This window comes from Haliaeetus leucocephalus, unplaced genomic scaffold (assembly GCF_000737465.1).
Source record: "Haliaeetus leucocephalus isolate CR32 unplaced genomic scaffold, Haliaeetus_leucocephalus-4.0 Scaffold751, whole genome shotgun sequence".
Classification (NCBI taxonomy): Eukaryota; Metazoa; Chordata; class Aves; order Accipitriformes; family Accipitridae; genus Haliaeetus; species Haliaeetus leucocephalus.
The window spans coordinates 12,317,013-12,332,624 of NW_010973187.1; the positions used below are offsets into that span (position 1 = coordinate 12,317,013).

At 42.1% G+C, this 15,612-nt stretch overlaps 1 protein-coding gene across 1 annotated transcript in view; it reads left to right on the top strand.

Annotated features, from left to right (window-relative positions):
* Window positions 1–536: 536 nt before the first annotated feature.
* The window catches only part of GRM3 (glutamate receptor, metabotropic 3), a 45,139-nt gene continuing 30,063 nt past the window's right edge, over window positions 537–15,612 (top strand). Inside the window, exons 1-2 of the mRNA XM_010580949.1 lie at window positions 537–1,135; window positions 13,425–14,280. Coding sequence (XP_010579251.1) covers window positions 638–1,135; window positions 13,425–14,280 — 1,354 coding nt within the window. The 5' untranslated portion in view covers window positions 537–637. The remainder of the gene's footprint in view (window positions 1,136–13,424; window positions 14,281–15,612) is intronic.

The window sequence follows — 15,612 nt, forward strand, 5'->3', positions numbered from 1 at the left end:
GAGTGGATCTGAAGGTCAAATGCTGAGTTCAGCAAAAATTAACAGCAAGGAGATAACACTGTGACAGTGCTATAGCTGAAGGAATAGTAAGTAGAGTGCAGTCAACAAAAATTAAAAAAAAAGAAAAATTTGTTAAGGGCTGGAAGCAGCTGGAGGCACAGTGAATGAGAATACGTAAGACTGAGTCCAGAAGAGAGAGAGGATGGAATAAGGGAAGATGGTGTAAGAAAAATGTCAGAAGTGTTCTCTGCCCTTGCAAAACATAAAATACTGTTGTGCAGTGTGGTCAACATCACATATCTTGCCCCATATGTCTGTGGTCTTTGTGCATAACTGTAGATGCTTAGCCTGTAATCAGTTATGAAGCAAATGGAATAAGGTGCTCTATGAGAACACAAGACGAATATATTTCTTACTTTCTATGCTAGCCAGCAATCATTTAACACCGCTCTTGAACGTTTTATTGATCAAAGTTTTGTAACAGCTCACATCTCCTTTTGCCTTTTCTAATTTCTTCCATCTCTTCTTTAGAGGTCCAGTGGAAAGACTTGTTGGCTTGCTCTTCGCTGGCTTGTGAGACAGCACTTCAAATTTGGCAATGGATCAGAAGGACTGAAGAGCACTTTTGCTCCCACCAATGTTTCTTAGAGCTGCTAAAACAGGACCAATGAAGATGTTCACCAGACTCCAAGTCCTTGCGCTAGCTTTATTTTCCAAAGGAGTTTTCCTTTCCCTAAGTGACCACAGTTTTGTAAGGAAGGAAATTAAGATAGAAGGAGACCTGGTCTTAGGTGGCTTATTCCCAATCAACGAAAAAGGCACTGGGATAGAAGAATGTGGGAGAATCAATGAAGACCGAGGCATCCAGCGCTTGGAGGCCATGCTGTTTGCCATTGATGAAATCAACAGAGACAACTACTTGCTTCCAGGAATTAAGCTTGGAGTTCACATCTTGGACACGTGTTCCAGGGATACATATGCCTTAGAACAGTCTTTGGAGTTTGTCAGGGCATCTTTGACTAAAGTGGATGAAACAGAGTATATGTGCCCTGATGGCTCATATGCCATCCAAGAGAATTTACCACTACTCATTGCAGGAGTCATAGGCGGTTCCTATAGCAGCGTCTCCATACAGGTAAGTCACAGGAGCCCCATCAGGTGAGAATCATTCATCTGCAATTCCTCTGAGAGAACTACTGCTTACCTAAGTTTGTCAATAAAGCAAGTCATAGCTTAATCACTTTAGCCTAGGGGTCAAATCTAGCATATACTTTTTACTGAATTTATATTAGTTTGATTCACCCTTTAAAATGCTTGCTGTAGTTTAAACCTCTGGCAGCTGTCCACTTCCTCTACTTATGGTGTATCCTGAGGGCACTGAAGTTTCCAAAAGTCTTAGTATTTATTTTGAACTTTACATTTCATGAGACTTTTGAACTCTAAGTTCAAATCTCTGCTTTCACATCAATGATAAATTATACCACCTATATTTCTGGATATATGTATGCTGTGTGTACCTAACATTTGTCATTTAAACAATAGAGATTAAAACTGAAAGAAGAAATCCTTATCTTACTTCCAGGCTGAAATAAAATGAAAATGGCATACTAGCCAGAAACTTAAATTACACCTGACCATATGATTGCAAACTTTTAGTATCTAATTAAGCACACCAAAGCCAATGAAAATTATTCTGCTGATCTCAATGAGAAAGGTCTCAAATATCCCACGCAGGCAGTATAGTTTCTGAACGGATTCTAAATTTGCTGTCTTTCCTTTTGTTTCCATATATAGTTCATACTAAGGAATTTTTTGTCAAGAAATGTTGCCTGGCAAAGTGCAGTGTAAACACTGTCAGAAGTCCAGCACAGAAGACAGATGCCCTCAGTATATCTTGCTCCCTCCTTCTGGCACATTGTAACTGCAGCTTTTGGTTGTGCAATATTGGTTCCAAATAGGGTCTCAGTAGGGTGATGGAGACTATTTAATGGCTTGCAAAGGTGTAAAGTTGCAGGTGGGTTAAATGTTCCATATATCCTTCTAGCTATGGTTTTATTGCATGCTTGGTTTCAGTTGCAAGGGGCTAAACATGATGTTGATTCCTTTTAGTCTTGGCTTCCCATTTTTCATAAATTCATGATAAAACTTTAAGTCCTCGTCATTTTTTTTCCATTAAATGAACATGAAGAACATATATGCCCTCTTTTTTAGCAGAAATTCTGTATTTCTCCTCTCCAGACCAGGTACTCTTATGGCAGTGCAGCCTTGGATGTTCTAAAGTTCCCCACCACTGCCAGTGTGCACTATCCATGAGCAAAAATGTCCCCTAGCTTCACTGAAGCTGCCAAATCTACACATATCTCATTATTTTGGGTTAAATTAAATAAACCAGTCCATATCACTCATAACCACAAGTGAGTGGTGTCTTAAGCCCAGATTTAGGTAGGCTAAGACCCTGCATCTAGTATTTCCTAGGGGTCAGTTCCAGGTTTCCAAAGGCACTGTGCCTTGACAGTGCTGGACCACTATGAGCAATATGTTTTTCCAAACTGGGTACAGGCCATAATTACTGCATCAGTGTCAAAGGAGAAAAATGTTCTTCTGTACCACAGACCATCCCAGCAGTGACAGAAAGCCCACAGAGCTTCATTTACCTGTCTCATAAACAGGCCAAGAGTCCATCCAATGCTCATTTCAGTCAGAATTACACTGGGGAACTGGCTACTGCTCTTGTCAAGGCATTAAATCCCATCAGCTTGGGAGCATGGCCAGTTTCCATAAGACATGCATGAGCACAGAAGCAGCATTTCAACAAATTGTATTTTATTCCCTTTTGTGTTCCAGTGTGTGGCTTTCCTGTGTATTCACAGTAGGGAATACATGGGCAAATGGCTACCCATAGCACAGGGGAATAGTTTCTGCAGAGCAGAACCTCAGCCATCTCTCATACTAGGACTGGTTTTGTCCCTCTCTGGACCAGCTAATACAGCAGAGATCTATCTTTCACCAGTTATGTAGGTCTGATCACTTGGAGCACAAAGAACAAGTTCCAGGGCTGGAAAAGAGACATCTGAAGAGCAGAAATGATAGCTACAAAACCCTGGGCAACACAAACTGTTAAGGAAATCATTATTAATTGTTTCTTCCAATCAGACAAAGGGTACATCAAATTAAACCAGCGAATGGCAGGTTGTTGTGGATGCTAAAAACTAAATGAGTTCAAGAAGTGACTAGAAAAAATCAGGAAATTCTGTACAGATACTATCTCTGGCTCAGAAATCCCCAGAGCTGCAAGTATCTCAAGGCTGGTAAAATATTTTGAAACGTCATATGCTTGCCCTATCCCACTGGTGGAGAGGTGGCAGTGGTTTTGCTGTACGTTTGGTCTAGTCTTTTGTGGTCAGTGTGTTTCTCGGTCCACCCTAAATTCAAGTGTGTCCAGTGGACATGAAGACATGAAGTAGCCTCAAAGGCACATTCATAAAAGTAGTTACAGCTGAGGAAATTGTACAGATATTTCCTTCCCTCCCAGAAACCCTGAGGCAGTCACGCCACGCTCCTAAAATGGCCTGGGGCCTCTAGCACAACATCTGTCAATCTGTTCCTTTGAAGCCAGTCTCTGGTGATCACTGACATAAGCCTAAATCCTTATCTGAGGCAGCAGATTGGATGCAGTACACAATGAATATACATAGTATATACAGATGCTTCATATTCCAAAAGCTTGGGTTTGGAGCAGCTGTCAGACAGAAATCGGAAGTCCTGTTAAGAGACTTTCTCATTCAGTACATGTGAAAAATAGCAATATAGCTCTGTGCATATCTGTATGTCACCCAATTTTCAAAACTTATGAGGGGTGATGAAACAATAATTATATCTAATATTACTCTATGATCTATACAGCTTCCCTATAGTAGCCAATAGTTGTTCAAACGTAATACCTTTCTTACATAGTTCTTCAGAGAAATAAAGAGATAGGTTCACAAATCATTCAATGTGTCATCAAGCACTTTCCAGCTAGAAGGGAAGTATTCAGTTGATTACTTTCCCTTGACATAGATTGTGTTGGCCTTCCTTCAGGCCCTCTTTTCTAGCTTTCCTCTAGATTTCACACTATCTAGAAATGATGTAATTAAGCCGTTCACTCCTGCTCATCTTGTTAAGATAAACAATCATGACTTCTGTTTCAAAAGAAAATCCTTGTCAAGAATAATAGGCATTGCAGACTCAAGCCTGAAGATAGAAGGACTTCAAAGCATTAGAGTTGTGCATTTTGGTGCTGTGCCAGAAGGAGAGACTACCAAATGTCAGAGACAGTCACCTGTACAGAGTAGCTCCAGTAGCAACTGGAATGACACCACCACTGAATGGCAAACCATTTCAGCAGGTGTGTGTGCAAGGCTGAGCACCCCATTCCCCACGCTTTCCAACAGCACTCAGGGTGCTGGATGCTTCCAGATGTAGCCCTGTCAAACATTTCTCTTTTGCCTGAGAGCTGTAAACATCGTAAAGTCCACAGTGCAGTTTCTTAGCCTTAAAATAAACCATGCTGAGCTCCTCAGACAAAAAATTATTTCTGCCTTTTTTTTTTTTTCCTCCTGTGAATTTGCTGTTGTATTTCAATACTTTTTCTTCCCCTCCTTTCAACCTCCCTCTCCAGATTTTTGTCTGGACAGCTGTCTGCCAAATCACTTCATGATGCTCCTGCTGTCAGATTTCTGCTTCTTTCATTATCCTTCCACCAAGGAAAAAAGAATTTGCTGGTAAATCAGCAATGAACACCTTCCCCACTGAGTCAGTATGCGCGATAGGCACTTTTTACAGAGACTAAAAACAACAAGAGAATGCAGAATGCTTAATTATTTTCTGGTCAGACTAGGCTATTATCGTTAATGATGATCTGGATAATTAGTTTTTAGATGTTGTGTTTAAATTAGCAGTGAGCCCAATCTGCACAGCATTTGATCCCTCAAAACCCAAGCCAAGATTCTCAGTCAGTGGAAGGGCTCATGCAAAAAAAGCTGGTTTTGTTAAATAAAATTCTGACCTGAGCTGAATCTAGGATCAGAAAGTGAATTCTCCAAAGTTTGGAGGACTTTATTTGGGGTTCATGGCTTTTCATTTGAGCCACATTACCCACTCTCTCCTAGTTTACAACAGAAATTTCAAACGTATTTTCCTTGGAGATGTTCAATGACATTGTAAAAAGGATAAGAAAAAAGCACTGTTCATTTGCACAGAGGAGCACCTGCATAGCTAATCCAAATGCCATGTTTAAAACACTTAGGTCAGCTCTGTCAGGAATATGCATGTGTAAGCAGGAGTATGACTATTCAAGTGCTGGATTTGTTCTTCTCTGTTTCTGAAAACTGGACCCATCTTCTGAGAATGGAGATTGGGGTCCATTCCCTGCAGTCAACTCTTAGAAACATTAAGACATTCCCTTAGGCTAGCTGGGCTTTGCATTTCCATATACACTATATTCATGTTGATGTAGGGCTTTAGCCCTATGTAGAGTTTTCTTCATGCTACCAACTCACAAGACCTCCAGATCACAGCCATGAAAGTTATTCCCAAGTTAAACCCTCATCCAGAAAAAATGGCAGAATATAAACCAGTACTTAGCTGTCTTCTCTTCATTTTTTTGCTGTATCTCAAGTAAATTGGAGAAGGTTTAAAGGTATGTTGCTGCTATCACAAAAACTAAGGCCTCTCCCCTGAGTGACGACCTGGCGTGAAATTCAGAATATGTACTCATTTATCCTGGCTGTCATTTCTTCTTAGCAACACAAGTCTGCCAAGAGCTCATGGAGCCTGAAAGCTAATCACCTCCTTTTCCTTCCTCCAAGGATAAAATCTTCCAATCAGAGTCTTAACAATAGCTTGTGACTTCCATAACCACTGAAAATAGTGCAAAATCCTTAGAAGAACTACATGTAAAAGAAAAAAAACCAACATAACGTATGGGGTTCTGTCCCCCTGTGCATGGACCCAGCAGGGATGTGAGCAGGAGAAACGTGCAGGGGGCTGCAGGGGTTCACCAGGGACCACAGACCATCTATGCCATTTGTGCCGTGCTTATTATAGAGGAGCTTTGCATTCAGCTGTGCAACGACAGCCTCTGGTGATTTTGTGCTTGTAAACTAAACCAGATCCTTATTAACAGCTCTATTCTGTGAGATGGGCCACCTACCACTAGCATTTAAGCTACACATGCACTTGCTGACTTCTTGGTGCCTCCCTTAAACTCTTTCCATCTTTTATCTCTGTTCTTCCTCACCCTCCACTACGTCTCAGCCAGATCCTTGCTGTTTGTTCCTCTCTTTGTTTCTATTCCACATTCAGAAACTGAACAGCCACTAGGCTGAGATTTTCAAAGTGCCCAGGCAGCACTGGACATGTCTTTCCTAGCGATTTCAAAGGGATGTGAGTACTTCTCTCTGGGTGGCTTCTTTGAAAATCCCAAAGTAACTGATTCCTTTGCAGTCTTTTTAATTTGAGTTGGGATTTTATATTTATTTATTTATTTATTTCTCCTGTGTGAGCATTTTCTCCTTCTGCCAGGGGGAAATGATGCGATTTTACAGGGATGGGTAAGTAACCCTTGAGATCACAGGTAAGAAAGAAGGAGCCCTACCATGTTACAAGTGGGAAAGGATGCAACTACAAGACAAAGTGGCCAAAAAATAGGAACTAGTTAGGGACATCCTAACATCACCCACACTCATTCTGTTCCTTCTGACTAGGACTTATGCATCAGTTAATGAGTCTCAAATAATCATATTTATCCATTATAGCTCTTTTAACTCCAGAAGTCATTTCATGCTTTTAGAGCCATCAACCCCAGTTTTAGTCCCTTTTCTCATCATGTGTAAATGTGACGAGTCACTTGCAGTCAGGTTTACCAGGTCTCAGAGAAGAGTTACACTCCTTGTGCAAAGCAAGGTCTTCTGCACAGATCTCTTCTCAGTGCGCCAGCTTAGTGCTTAGCTTACTTCACTTCAACAGTTAATGCTGTATGGATGCAGAGTGCATATGCAACAGCTCACTGTGCTATCCCCTGCAGGAAAAAAGAAAAAAAGATTTCCAAACAGTTCTTCTCTCCGAGTACAATATTTCTCTGCATGTCCTTCTTGGTTTATTTTTGATTACACAGGACACACATATAAAAAGAAATTCCTGGGTCCTCTGCAGAAATCCTAGATGTTATTCTGACAATATTCCCTATTTCTGATGTTCATTTCACAGATGCAATTATTTCACTGTTCAACTACTGCTTCTCTGGATGTGACAACTATTGAGTCCGCTGCAAATCTTTAGCTATATTTTTCCAGCTTCATTGCCAAAATTTTCAGGAGAAGAACAAGACTAAAAACAATGTTGACTTCTCCCCACCCCCTGCTAACAAAAAATGCCAGACATTTTTATTTGTTTGGTAACATATGATTTTTACCTGAGTTACCTTTTGGAAGGAATTTTGTTAAGGAACAACACTCACTAACAAGTAAACAGCTCTTAATACCAAAGAGAGAGAAAGCTGATGGAAACCACTGCTTCAGTCCTGCAATGTGCCAGACGGTTACACAGGAGTACAAGCCAGGTGGGGACTCCTAAATAACTTCACTGCTCCTGGCTTAATTCCTTGCAACTGACCTTTAACAATTAAAAGGACTGGGATGTTGGCATTGTCGATGCATTCTTGGGGTCAGAGCTTGAATTCCAGCTGAAGCCAAATGGGCATTTTTGGTTGCAGGTGTTGACATAGCCCCCATATAGAGACTGTCTTCCATAGTGCTTATTATAATACCTCAGACAAAACACCCACAGTTTTAAAATGGGCTATGGCGAGAGGACGTTCCAGACTGATAGAGGTATTTCAATTCTGGAACTAGTAAGGAACTTCAACTCCTGATTTCCTTTTGAAAACAGATCAGAGTTTGAAGTGAACCATTTTCCTGGGTCTGAGCTGAGCAGGTGCATTGGCATTACTGACACCTCCACCTCCCAAATACTCCCAAATCATGTGAGTATGTCAGAAGTGCCCAAGCTAAGTCACACTGGGCCACACTGTCCCCAAGGTGAGAGCTATGCCTTTGAGCCTACTGGCTCCCAAGAGGACAAGGAAAGTTACGGTGGAGCCTAACTCTTCAGTATTGGTCATCTTTATTGTCAACGATGCAATCTGGCAGCACTGTAGGCTCACAGCGTGCTGGGCAGCACCTACAGAAACCTAGCCAGTAGATAGATGGAAATTACTATTTCTATTTATTCTGTTTATTTCTATTTATTCTATCCTTATTGGACTACATCTGGAATACTATGTCCAGCTTTAGGTCACCCAATAAAAGAAAGATTTAATAAATACAGAGATGATTGTGAGGAGGAGAGTCTGGAGAACATACCCTACAAGAAGAGGTGGAGGGAGCTGGGTGTGTTTAGACTGGAGAAGAGAGGGTTTGGTGGGAACCTACTATCAGCTTTTCAGTATTATGCATTGGTTCTCAAGAAGACAAAGCAGGTGTCTTTACTGAGACACATGACAGGAGGATGGAAGAAAATGGTTATTAATTGAACAAAGAGAGGTTCTAACTTGACATAAAATGTACAAGCTGGGAGCTAGGAGCACAGGCCAGTGTAGGCAGTTGACTAGAGACAGGTACCTGATTTATTCTCTACTTTAGTTTTATGCCCACCACTTATCACATACCCACATTCCAGCCCATTCAGAACCAACGTTTCTTTCCTGCTTTTCTAAAATGACACATTCTGCTAAAATTTGTTTAAAATATTTTTAGATTTAAGAAAAAATAAAAAGCCAAATAAGCAAAAAAAAAAAAAAAATTATTGGAGCAAATGCTTTAGCTGCAGTTTGACCTGCAGCTGCCCAGATAATAACAAAAATCCCACACTGTAGATTACCATCATTTAGGAACTAGATACAGCATACACTGGCAGCAGCACACATTTCTTCAAAGCAAAAGCTCAGCTCCTGTGCTATAGCAATAACCTACACGTTAGAAAATCCTTGGGACATGGCTTTGCCATGGTCTCACTGTGGGAATCTAGACAAGCAACTTACCCTCATGAACAGAAAGACTTTTTCAGGTGACCAAAGGCAGCAACTGGATTTTCATGAGGACAGATTGCAGTTCAGAGACAGGGATTTCTCCAGTTTCTCAACAGAGACAAACCTCCTTTACCTCAATCCCATTCTGCTCAGCAGCCTAATTTACTGTCTGTTCAAAACAGCCACAGGAGCTCTTGCCTGTCTCAAAGGAGCTCTGTGAAATCAGATTCATTAAGCCGTGTTAAGTGCCATGAGATTCTCACGTGGTAAAATTTTAGAAGTGCAGAGAGCACTGTCATCTAACAAGGGGCCTCCTCTGTCCAACAAATGTGTGATACACACTTGTGTATTATGTTGGAGAAACCCTATCTGTTCTAACACTTGTGAGATTTTTTTTTTTCCAAAGTGTTTCCTGTGCTCCCCAGCCCTGTAACACATTCAAACAAGCCATGTAACAGCCTCTAGGCTGTTAAGGGAAATTTTAACCAAAAACATCAGAATAAATCCTGCTGCCAGCAAAGAAATTCCTACAGGGGACAGGCAAAATGCTTGACGGGATTCAATAAATCCATATATGAGTTTCTGAGACATATAGGTGTTACCTGCCTCACCCCATCTATCATCAGGACCCTTGAATGGCCAGAAGTATACTCAGAAACCAGATTCCCATGTTTGAATTAGCTGTACCTAATTCACTGCTCCTTGCAGAAAGGTATTAGGAAGCCATTTTCAGTGTTACAAACTAGTTTGGCAATTTCCCACAAGTATTCGCCCCGTCCCCAAGGCACAGAGAAGCAGAAGTGAGAGGTATGGCTCCGACGTCGTGAGAGGGACCTCATTCTGCTCTGGCGCTGCCCTGGTCACTCCGTCTGCTGGTGCAGCCTGTCCCTACGGACGGACACGGCTCCCACCGCACTTTCTGCTGTGCTCGTGTTGGGCAGCTCCTTATGCATCACCCACCACCCTCGCAGCTGGGTGAGAGCCGGGTTCGCTTGGGAAATGGACAATTTAGCACAGGACAGCGGCTACACTAATAAACCCAGCAGTGGGAGGGCAAGTAAAGGTCTCCTGTCACTCTGGAAGCTGACTATCTGGACACACTTTGTTCACAGAGAGCTGTGCGAAGCAGTTGCTTTAGGTTGCAGATACAGAACATCCAGTCTGATTTTCAAAGGTGCCGCATATCTGCAAAACCCACGGGTTTTGACAGCAAAAAAAACAGGCTACTACTGCTACTTAAGTGCCAACATATGGATTTCAGGCTCTAATTGCATGCACCATGGCTTGATTAAATTGCTGCCTGGAGCTTTGCCAAAATAGATTATTTCACTTAGTAAAAGCTGGATCTACACTGCAATTTTGATGCTGTAGCACACATGCCAAGGCAGCATGCAGCTGCAGCGTAGGTATGCCCCAGGTGGTTCAATCTCAGTGCTCATAACTCTGGTTCACATTGCACCATCCTCTACTACACTGAGACACTGCAGAATACACAAAGCCTTAGACATCAGCTCCTCTCCAGAACCTGCTCCCTGTGCCCTTACCTTGTTGTTCATTTAATCAGGATCTGATTTTCAGAATCAGATGTTCAGATCAACATGGAAATGGCTGGAAAAAGGGACCATTCTGAAACCGACTGCTTCAGCACAGTGCCGGAGACCTGAGCTCTTTTGAAAAATTAGTCCCTAAAATCCAGATGTTACAATATTCCAGAAAATCCCCAACTTCAGAATTTCCAGAAGAGTGTCCTGATCTGAATTAATAACAGATACAACTTCACTGAGCTCCACAATCAGTCACAGTTCTCAGGGATGATTGGGTCACTATCCTCTGATTAATCAGTCTTTCTTATATTTTTGAATTTTTGGTCTGTGAAAAAGCTACCATCTGGACAGCTTTGCAGTGAAGAACATTACAGCAAACAGCATTGCCACAGGAAAGCTTTCCCCTCCCTGTAGCACAGGATGCAGAACTGCAGGCAGTTTGCACGGACCCTAGAAGTACAGTGACCTCCAAGGCTCAGGGCTCCCTTGTAAAATGGAGTTGTAGTTCTGTTTCCCTGCATATGGATACTCCTGCTGCTTAGACTAAAAGAAATAAAAAAACAATAGAAAAGATGTTATATTTGTTATGAGTATCTTTCCATGAGCTGAAGCCTTCACTACACATTGAATAGCACTACTTAACTAGAAAACGGACTTCTATTTTAGCCAATTTTGGGAGAGGAAATGCAGAATGTTATGTGTTCATATCTTTATTATGGTTTAGCTCAAATAAAATAATTCCTGCTAGAATAAACTGAGACAAGAATAGCAATTCCAGCCCACATGGTTCTGCAAAAAATATTCCGGAATAGCTACATGGAGGACATTCTTATTACCAAATCAAAGTGCTCTTTTTGAGTGAGGACACGTGAACCAAACCATGTGGATATGTGGGCCTGCCATCAAAAGTTACAAAGCCACGGAGGCTTAACGATGCTCAGAGCATCCATTGCGCCTTGGTGACAAAACAAGCCTCTCAGCCCGCTCCATTGCCTTAAAGCTGTTCATTTAAATCACCGCAACGGAAATTAAATGCCACATTTCCAGCATAAGGCAGTTTAATGCATGTTACCACCTAGCAGGGTGGTTAGGGACCCATCAGCAGTTTCCCGAGGGACAGTAACTTGTTCAGCTACAGCACTTTGCGCCACGTGCCTACACCCACAGGCAAAACCGCGGGGCGTTAGCCAAAGCCCCCTGTCAGGATACTCCCTCCAAGCAGTGTAGAAGAGGCTTTATTTTGGTTTAAACTAAAATAAACTACCGTGAGCGGTTTATTTTATAAAGACATGTTTCGGCTCCCCAGATACAGGCACCTAGAGACTTGAAATGCCCGGGCATCCCACCTGCTCTTCCCGGGTGCCCCAGAAGGACAGTAGAACACGGGTCTCCTTAGGTCCTCCACCATTTCAGGTGGCCCAGGTGGTTGCAAAAGGCACTGTGCATGTATGGTTCGACAGCAGTCTGGCCCAGACAAGAAATTACACCAGTTTACAGTGGGAGACGAGCCACAGAGAGACACTGGTCCAGTGTCTGCATTAAAGAACAGACAGAATCTAAATCTATAAAATCCCGAGAGATAAATGTTGCCAAAAAGCAATAAAATTCTTTTGGCTACTTCTACCAGACTGTCTATTTTGCTACTGACATCTGAGCCTCTAAAATTTGCCTTCTTCCACAACATTTTTTTCAAAACAGTCCTTTGCGTTTGAATTCTCACAGACATAGTCTGTGGTCAGAGAAACATTTGGGGAAAATGTGAAAAATTAATTGATTGGGCAATTTTTAGTAAGTTTCCCTTAGGAATCTCAACCACACTATTGCTTTTCAGATGGTTTTCTCAGGCTGTACTCCAAGATCAGCTTTAAATTTAATTTACTGGACACATCTTCCACTCACTAAGAGCAAACTCCAAAGTCTTCCCTTTGTCATTTAAGAAGCAATCACAGGGAAAAAAATGGCATAACCTTTCTTCATTTCTTTCCAGATATTATCAAGAGCTACACTTCTACGAGACCAACACAGTAGATTTGGGAATATTTAAGCAAGGGACATAGCAACATATGAAAAAAAAAAAAAAAACCACAAAAAACAGGGCTTTGGACAACATAAATCACACAAGAAGGGCGATTAGAGATTATTAAAAGTTTTTATTACTTATGAAAAGTTGTAGGTCAACATGACATTGTGCAGCACTTGAGAAGTACTAACATGCAACAAATATGCCATCTCAGGAGGACTGCAGTCAGAACAGCTCAGAAGAAAGAGTTTAAAAGAGTAAAAAGTAGGAGAGGTGCGGAATCAGAGCTTGAATAAGTGAGGTCAGAAAGTTCTGTGAAAGACCTGTACATGTATATCTGTGATATTCGCATAAAAGAGAAATTTATGTTGTCTTAGTACATTTGGTTATCAAATACAGTGAGTCTTGGAGCAGATGAATCACACTATGAATGGGAAAGGCATGCAAATCCCCAGACCTTAATAAGGACCACAGGCTGAGGCTGAAGTATATTGTCCATTCGTGTCAAATTCTCTGTTGGTTTACACAGACTCAGTTTGACAGAAATAAAAGGTCCATTACAGTCCCAGTAGAACCCTGGGAATTAATTGGGCCACAGAACAGCTATTCTGCATATACAGAGTGCACTGCTTTCACCAGAGTATGTTATCAACATCCTCTATCGACACCCTTAATCTGTGATTGTCAGAACACCTCTTACTGAAAAACACTGTTTATGCCTTTCCCTCGATTTTTCTGTTCAGTTTTATAAATGCCACTCTTTACAATCCTGTGTTCTCCCCCTTGTCTCTAGGTGGCAAATTTGCTCAGACTCTTCCAGATCCCCCAGATAAGCTATGCCTCCACCAGTGCCAAGCTGAGCGACAAATCCCGCTACGACTACTTCGCGCGGACGGTGCCCCCTGACTTCTACCAAGCTAAAGCCATGGCTGAAATCTTACGGTACTTCAACTGGACTTACGTGTCAACGGTTGCTTCCGAAGGGGACTATGGGGAGACCGGGATCGAAGCCTTTGAGCAGGAAGCTCGCCTCCGCAACATCTGCATCGCCACCTCTGAGAAGGTGGGCCGGTCCAACATCAGGAAATCCTACGACGGGGTGATCAGAGAGCTGCTCCAGAAACCCAACGCCAGAGTGGTGGTGCTCTTCATGCGAGGCGACGACTCTCGGGAGCTCATCGCAGCTGCCAACCGCTTCAATGTTTCTTTTACCTGGATTGCCAGCGACGGATGGGGAGCGCAAGAGAGTATTGTCAAGGGCAATGAGCACATAGCTTCTGGGGCAATAACCTTGGAACTTGCTTCCCATCCAGTTAAAGAGTTTGACAAGTATTTCCAAAGCCTCAGCCCTTACAATAACAGACGGAACCCCTGGTTCAAGGACTTCTGGGAGCAAAAATTCCAGTGTAATCTCCAGAACCGAAAACCACATAAAAAGGTTTGTGACAAGCACTTCACCATCAACAGTTCCAACTATGAGCAAGAATCCAAGATCATGTTTGTTGTGAACGCCGTGTATGCAATGGCCCATGCCTTGCATAAAATGCAGAGGACTCTGTGTCCAAACACCACCAAACTCTGTGATGCCATGAAGCATCTGGATGGCAGGAAGCTGTACAAAGATTATCTCCTGAAAGTAAACTTTACAGGTAATAACTTCTTTTTTGGTACCTTTAGAATGTCACTGTAATTAATGAAATGTTTGTCAGTCACAAAAAGAGCCAGGTGAATTCCCAGTAGCACCTATTATCACAGTTCAGACCAGGGTGGTACTCAGGCAAAGCCACTCCTGTCACAAGAAGGGAGAAAGAAGGACAGGAATCTTGGTGAGAACTCTAAAAAAACAGCTCAATGCTCCTCCTGTTTCCAGCAGAAGGAATTGTTGGAGATGGCAACAGCTGGTCTTGGAAATGTTACCCTCCATCCTCTAAACTTCACACACCAACTTCCATTTGATTCCCAGCCAGTTTGGCTTCAGCTGGGCACGTCTGGAGGCCAATGGTCATTTCACCACCTGCTACACTAGGCAACCGCCTACTATGCCTATGCAAAGATTTGGCCTTCTCTTAATTGTTTTGTTATGATGAATTTACATAATAGCTGGACTATGGTCAATGGCCAATGTCCTTGCAATAGTAAAGTAATAATTCCTGCCATAGAACCAGATCAGTGTAAAATACTTAAATATGTGGGATAGTACCATTACCTATGTTACAGAACTTTAGGCTTGATGACAAAGTATTAAAAATTAGATTAAACATGTTGACATCTCTGTGGTTTTGCCATCACATATGGCTGAGCTTAGGTTTGTTATTAATGTTACGCCATAACAAGGCTAAATAGATCTACAAAGGAAACAAGTGAAGTGTAGAGCATCATGTCTTTTTGTCGTTACATGTCTAACTTTCTTCTGAAACATCTAGGCTGAGATTGCATTTCTATGTATTATTAAACTGATATTCTTAGTTGACTGGGTTGATAGTAAGGAAACATCATGCTGTGCTTTGTATGAGAACTAGTTCCAAGAGGAATTGAAGGATAAATACGTGTATGATACAACATGCGCAGTCCCAAGAGACCATCAATAATGGTACAACATTAATGACACTGGAAACTATGTGAAACTGTCAGATTAGAGCTTGAACTTTTCCCTTCTTTAGAGGTCTTCTCAGCATTTGATTCAGACCATCTCTAGATACTACCGACCACATCCCTAGTGCTTCTCTCACTCTCAGTGGGGTATGGCTGGTGTAGCCAAGTACTCCATTTTTTGGGCACTTGTAGACATACTTCCCAGTGCATGCTGCAGAGCTCCTTAGGACCCCTGGTTTCCCAGTATCCTGCTAGCTGACTTGTTCAGAGCACATCAGGGATTCCTGCAGCCCATGTGCCTGGATTTCTTTACCATGGGAAATCAAGAAGGGGCAGATGGGACTGGTCGCTTGCTGCATCTTAACTTATCTCTCAGGAGGGGATTCAGG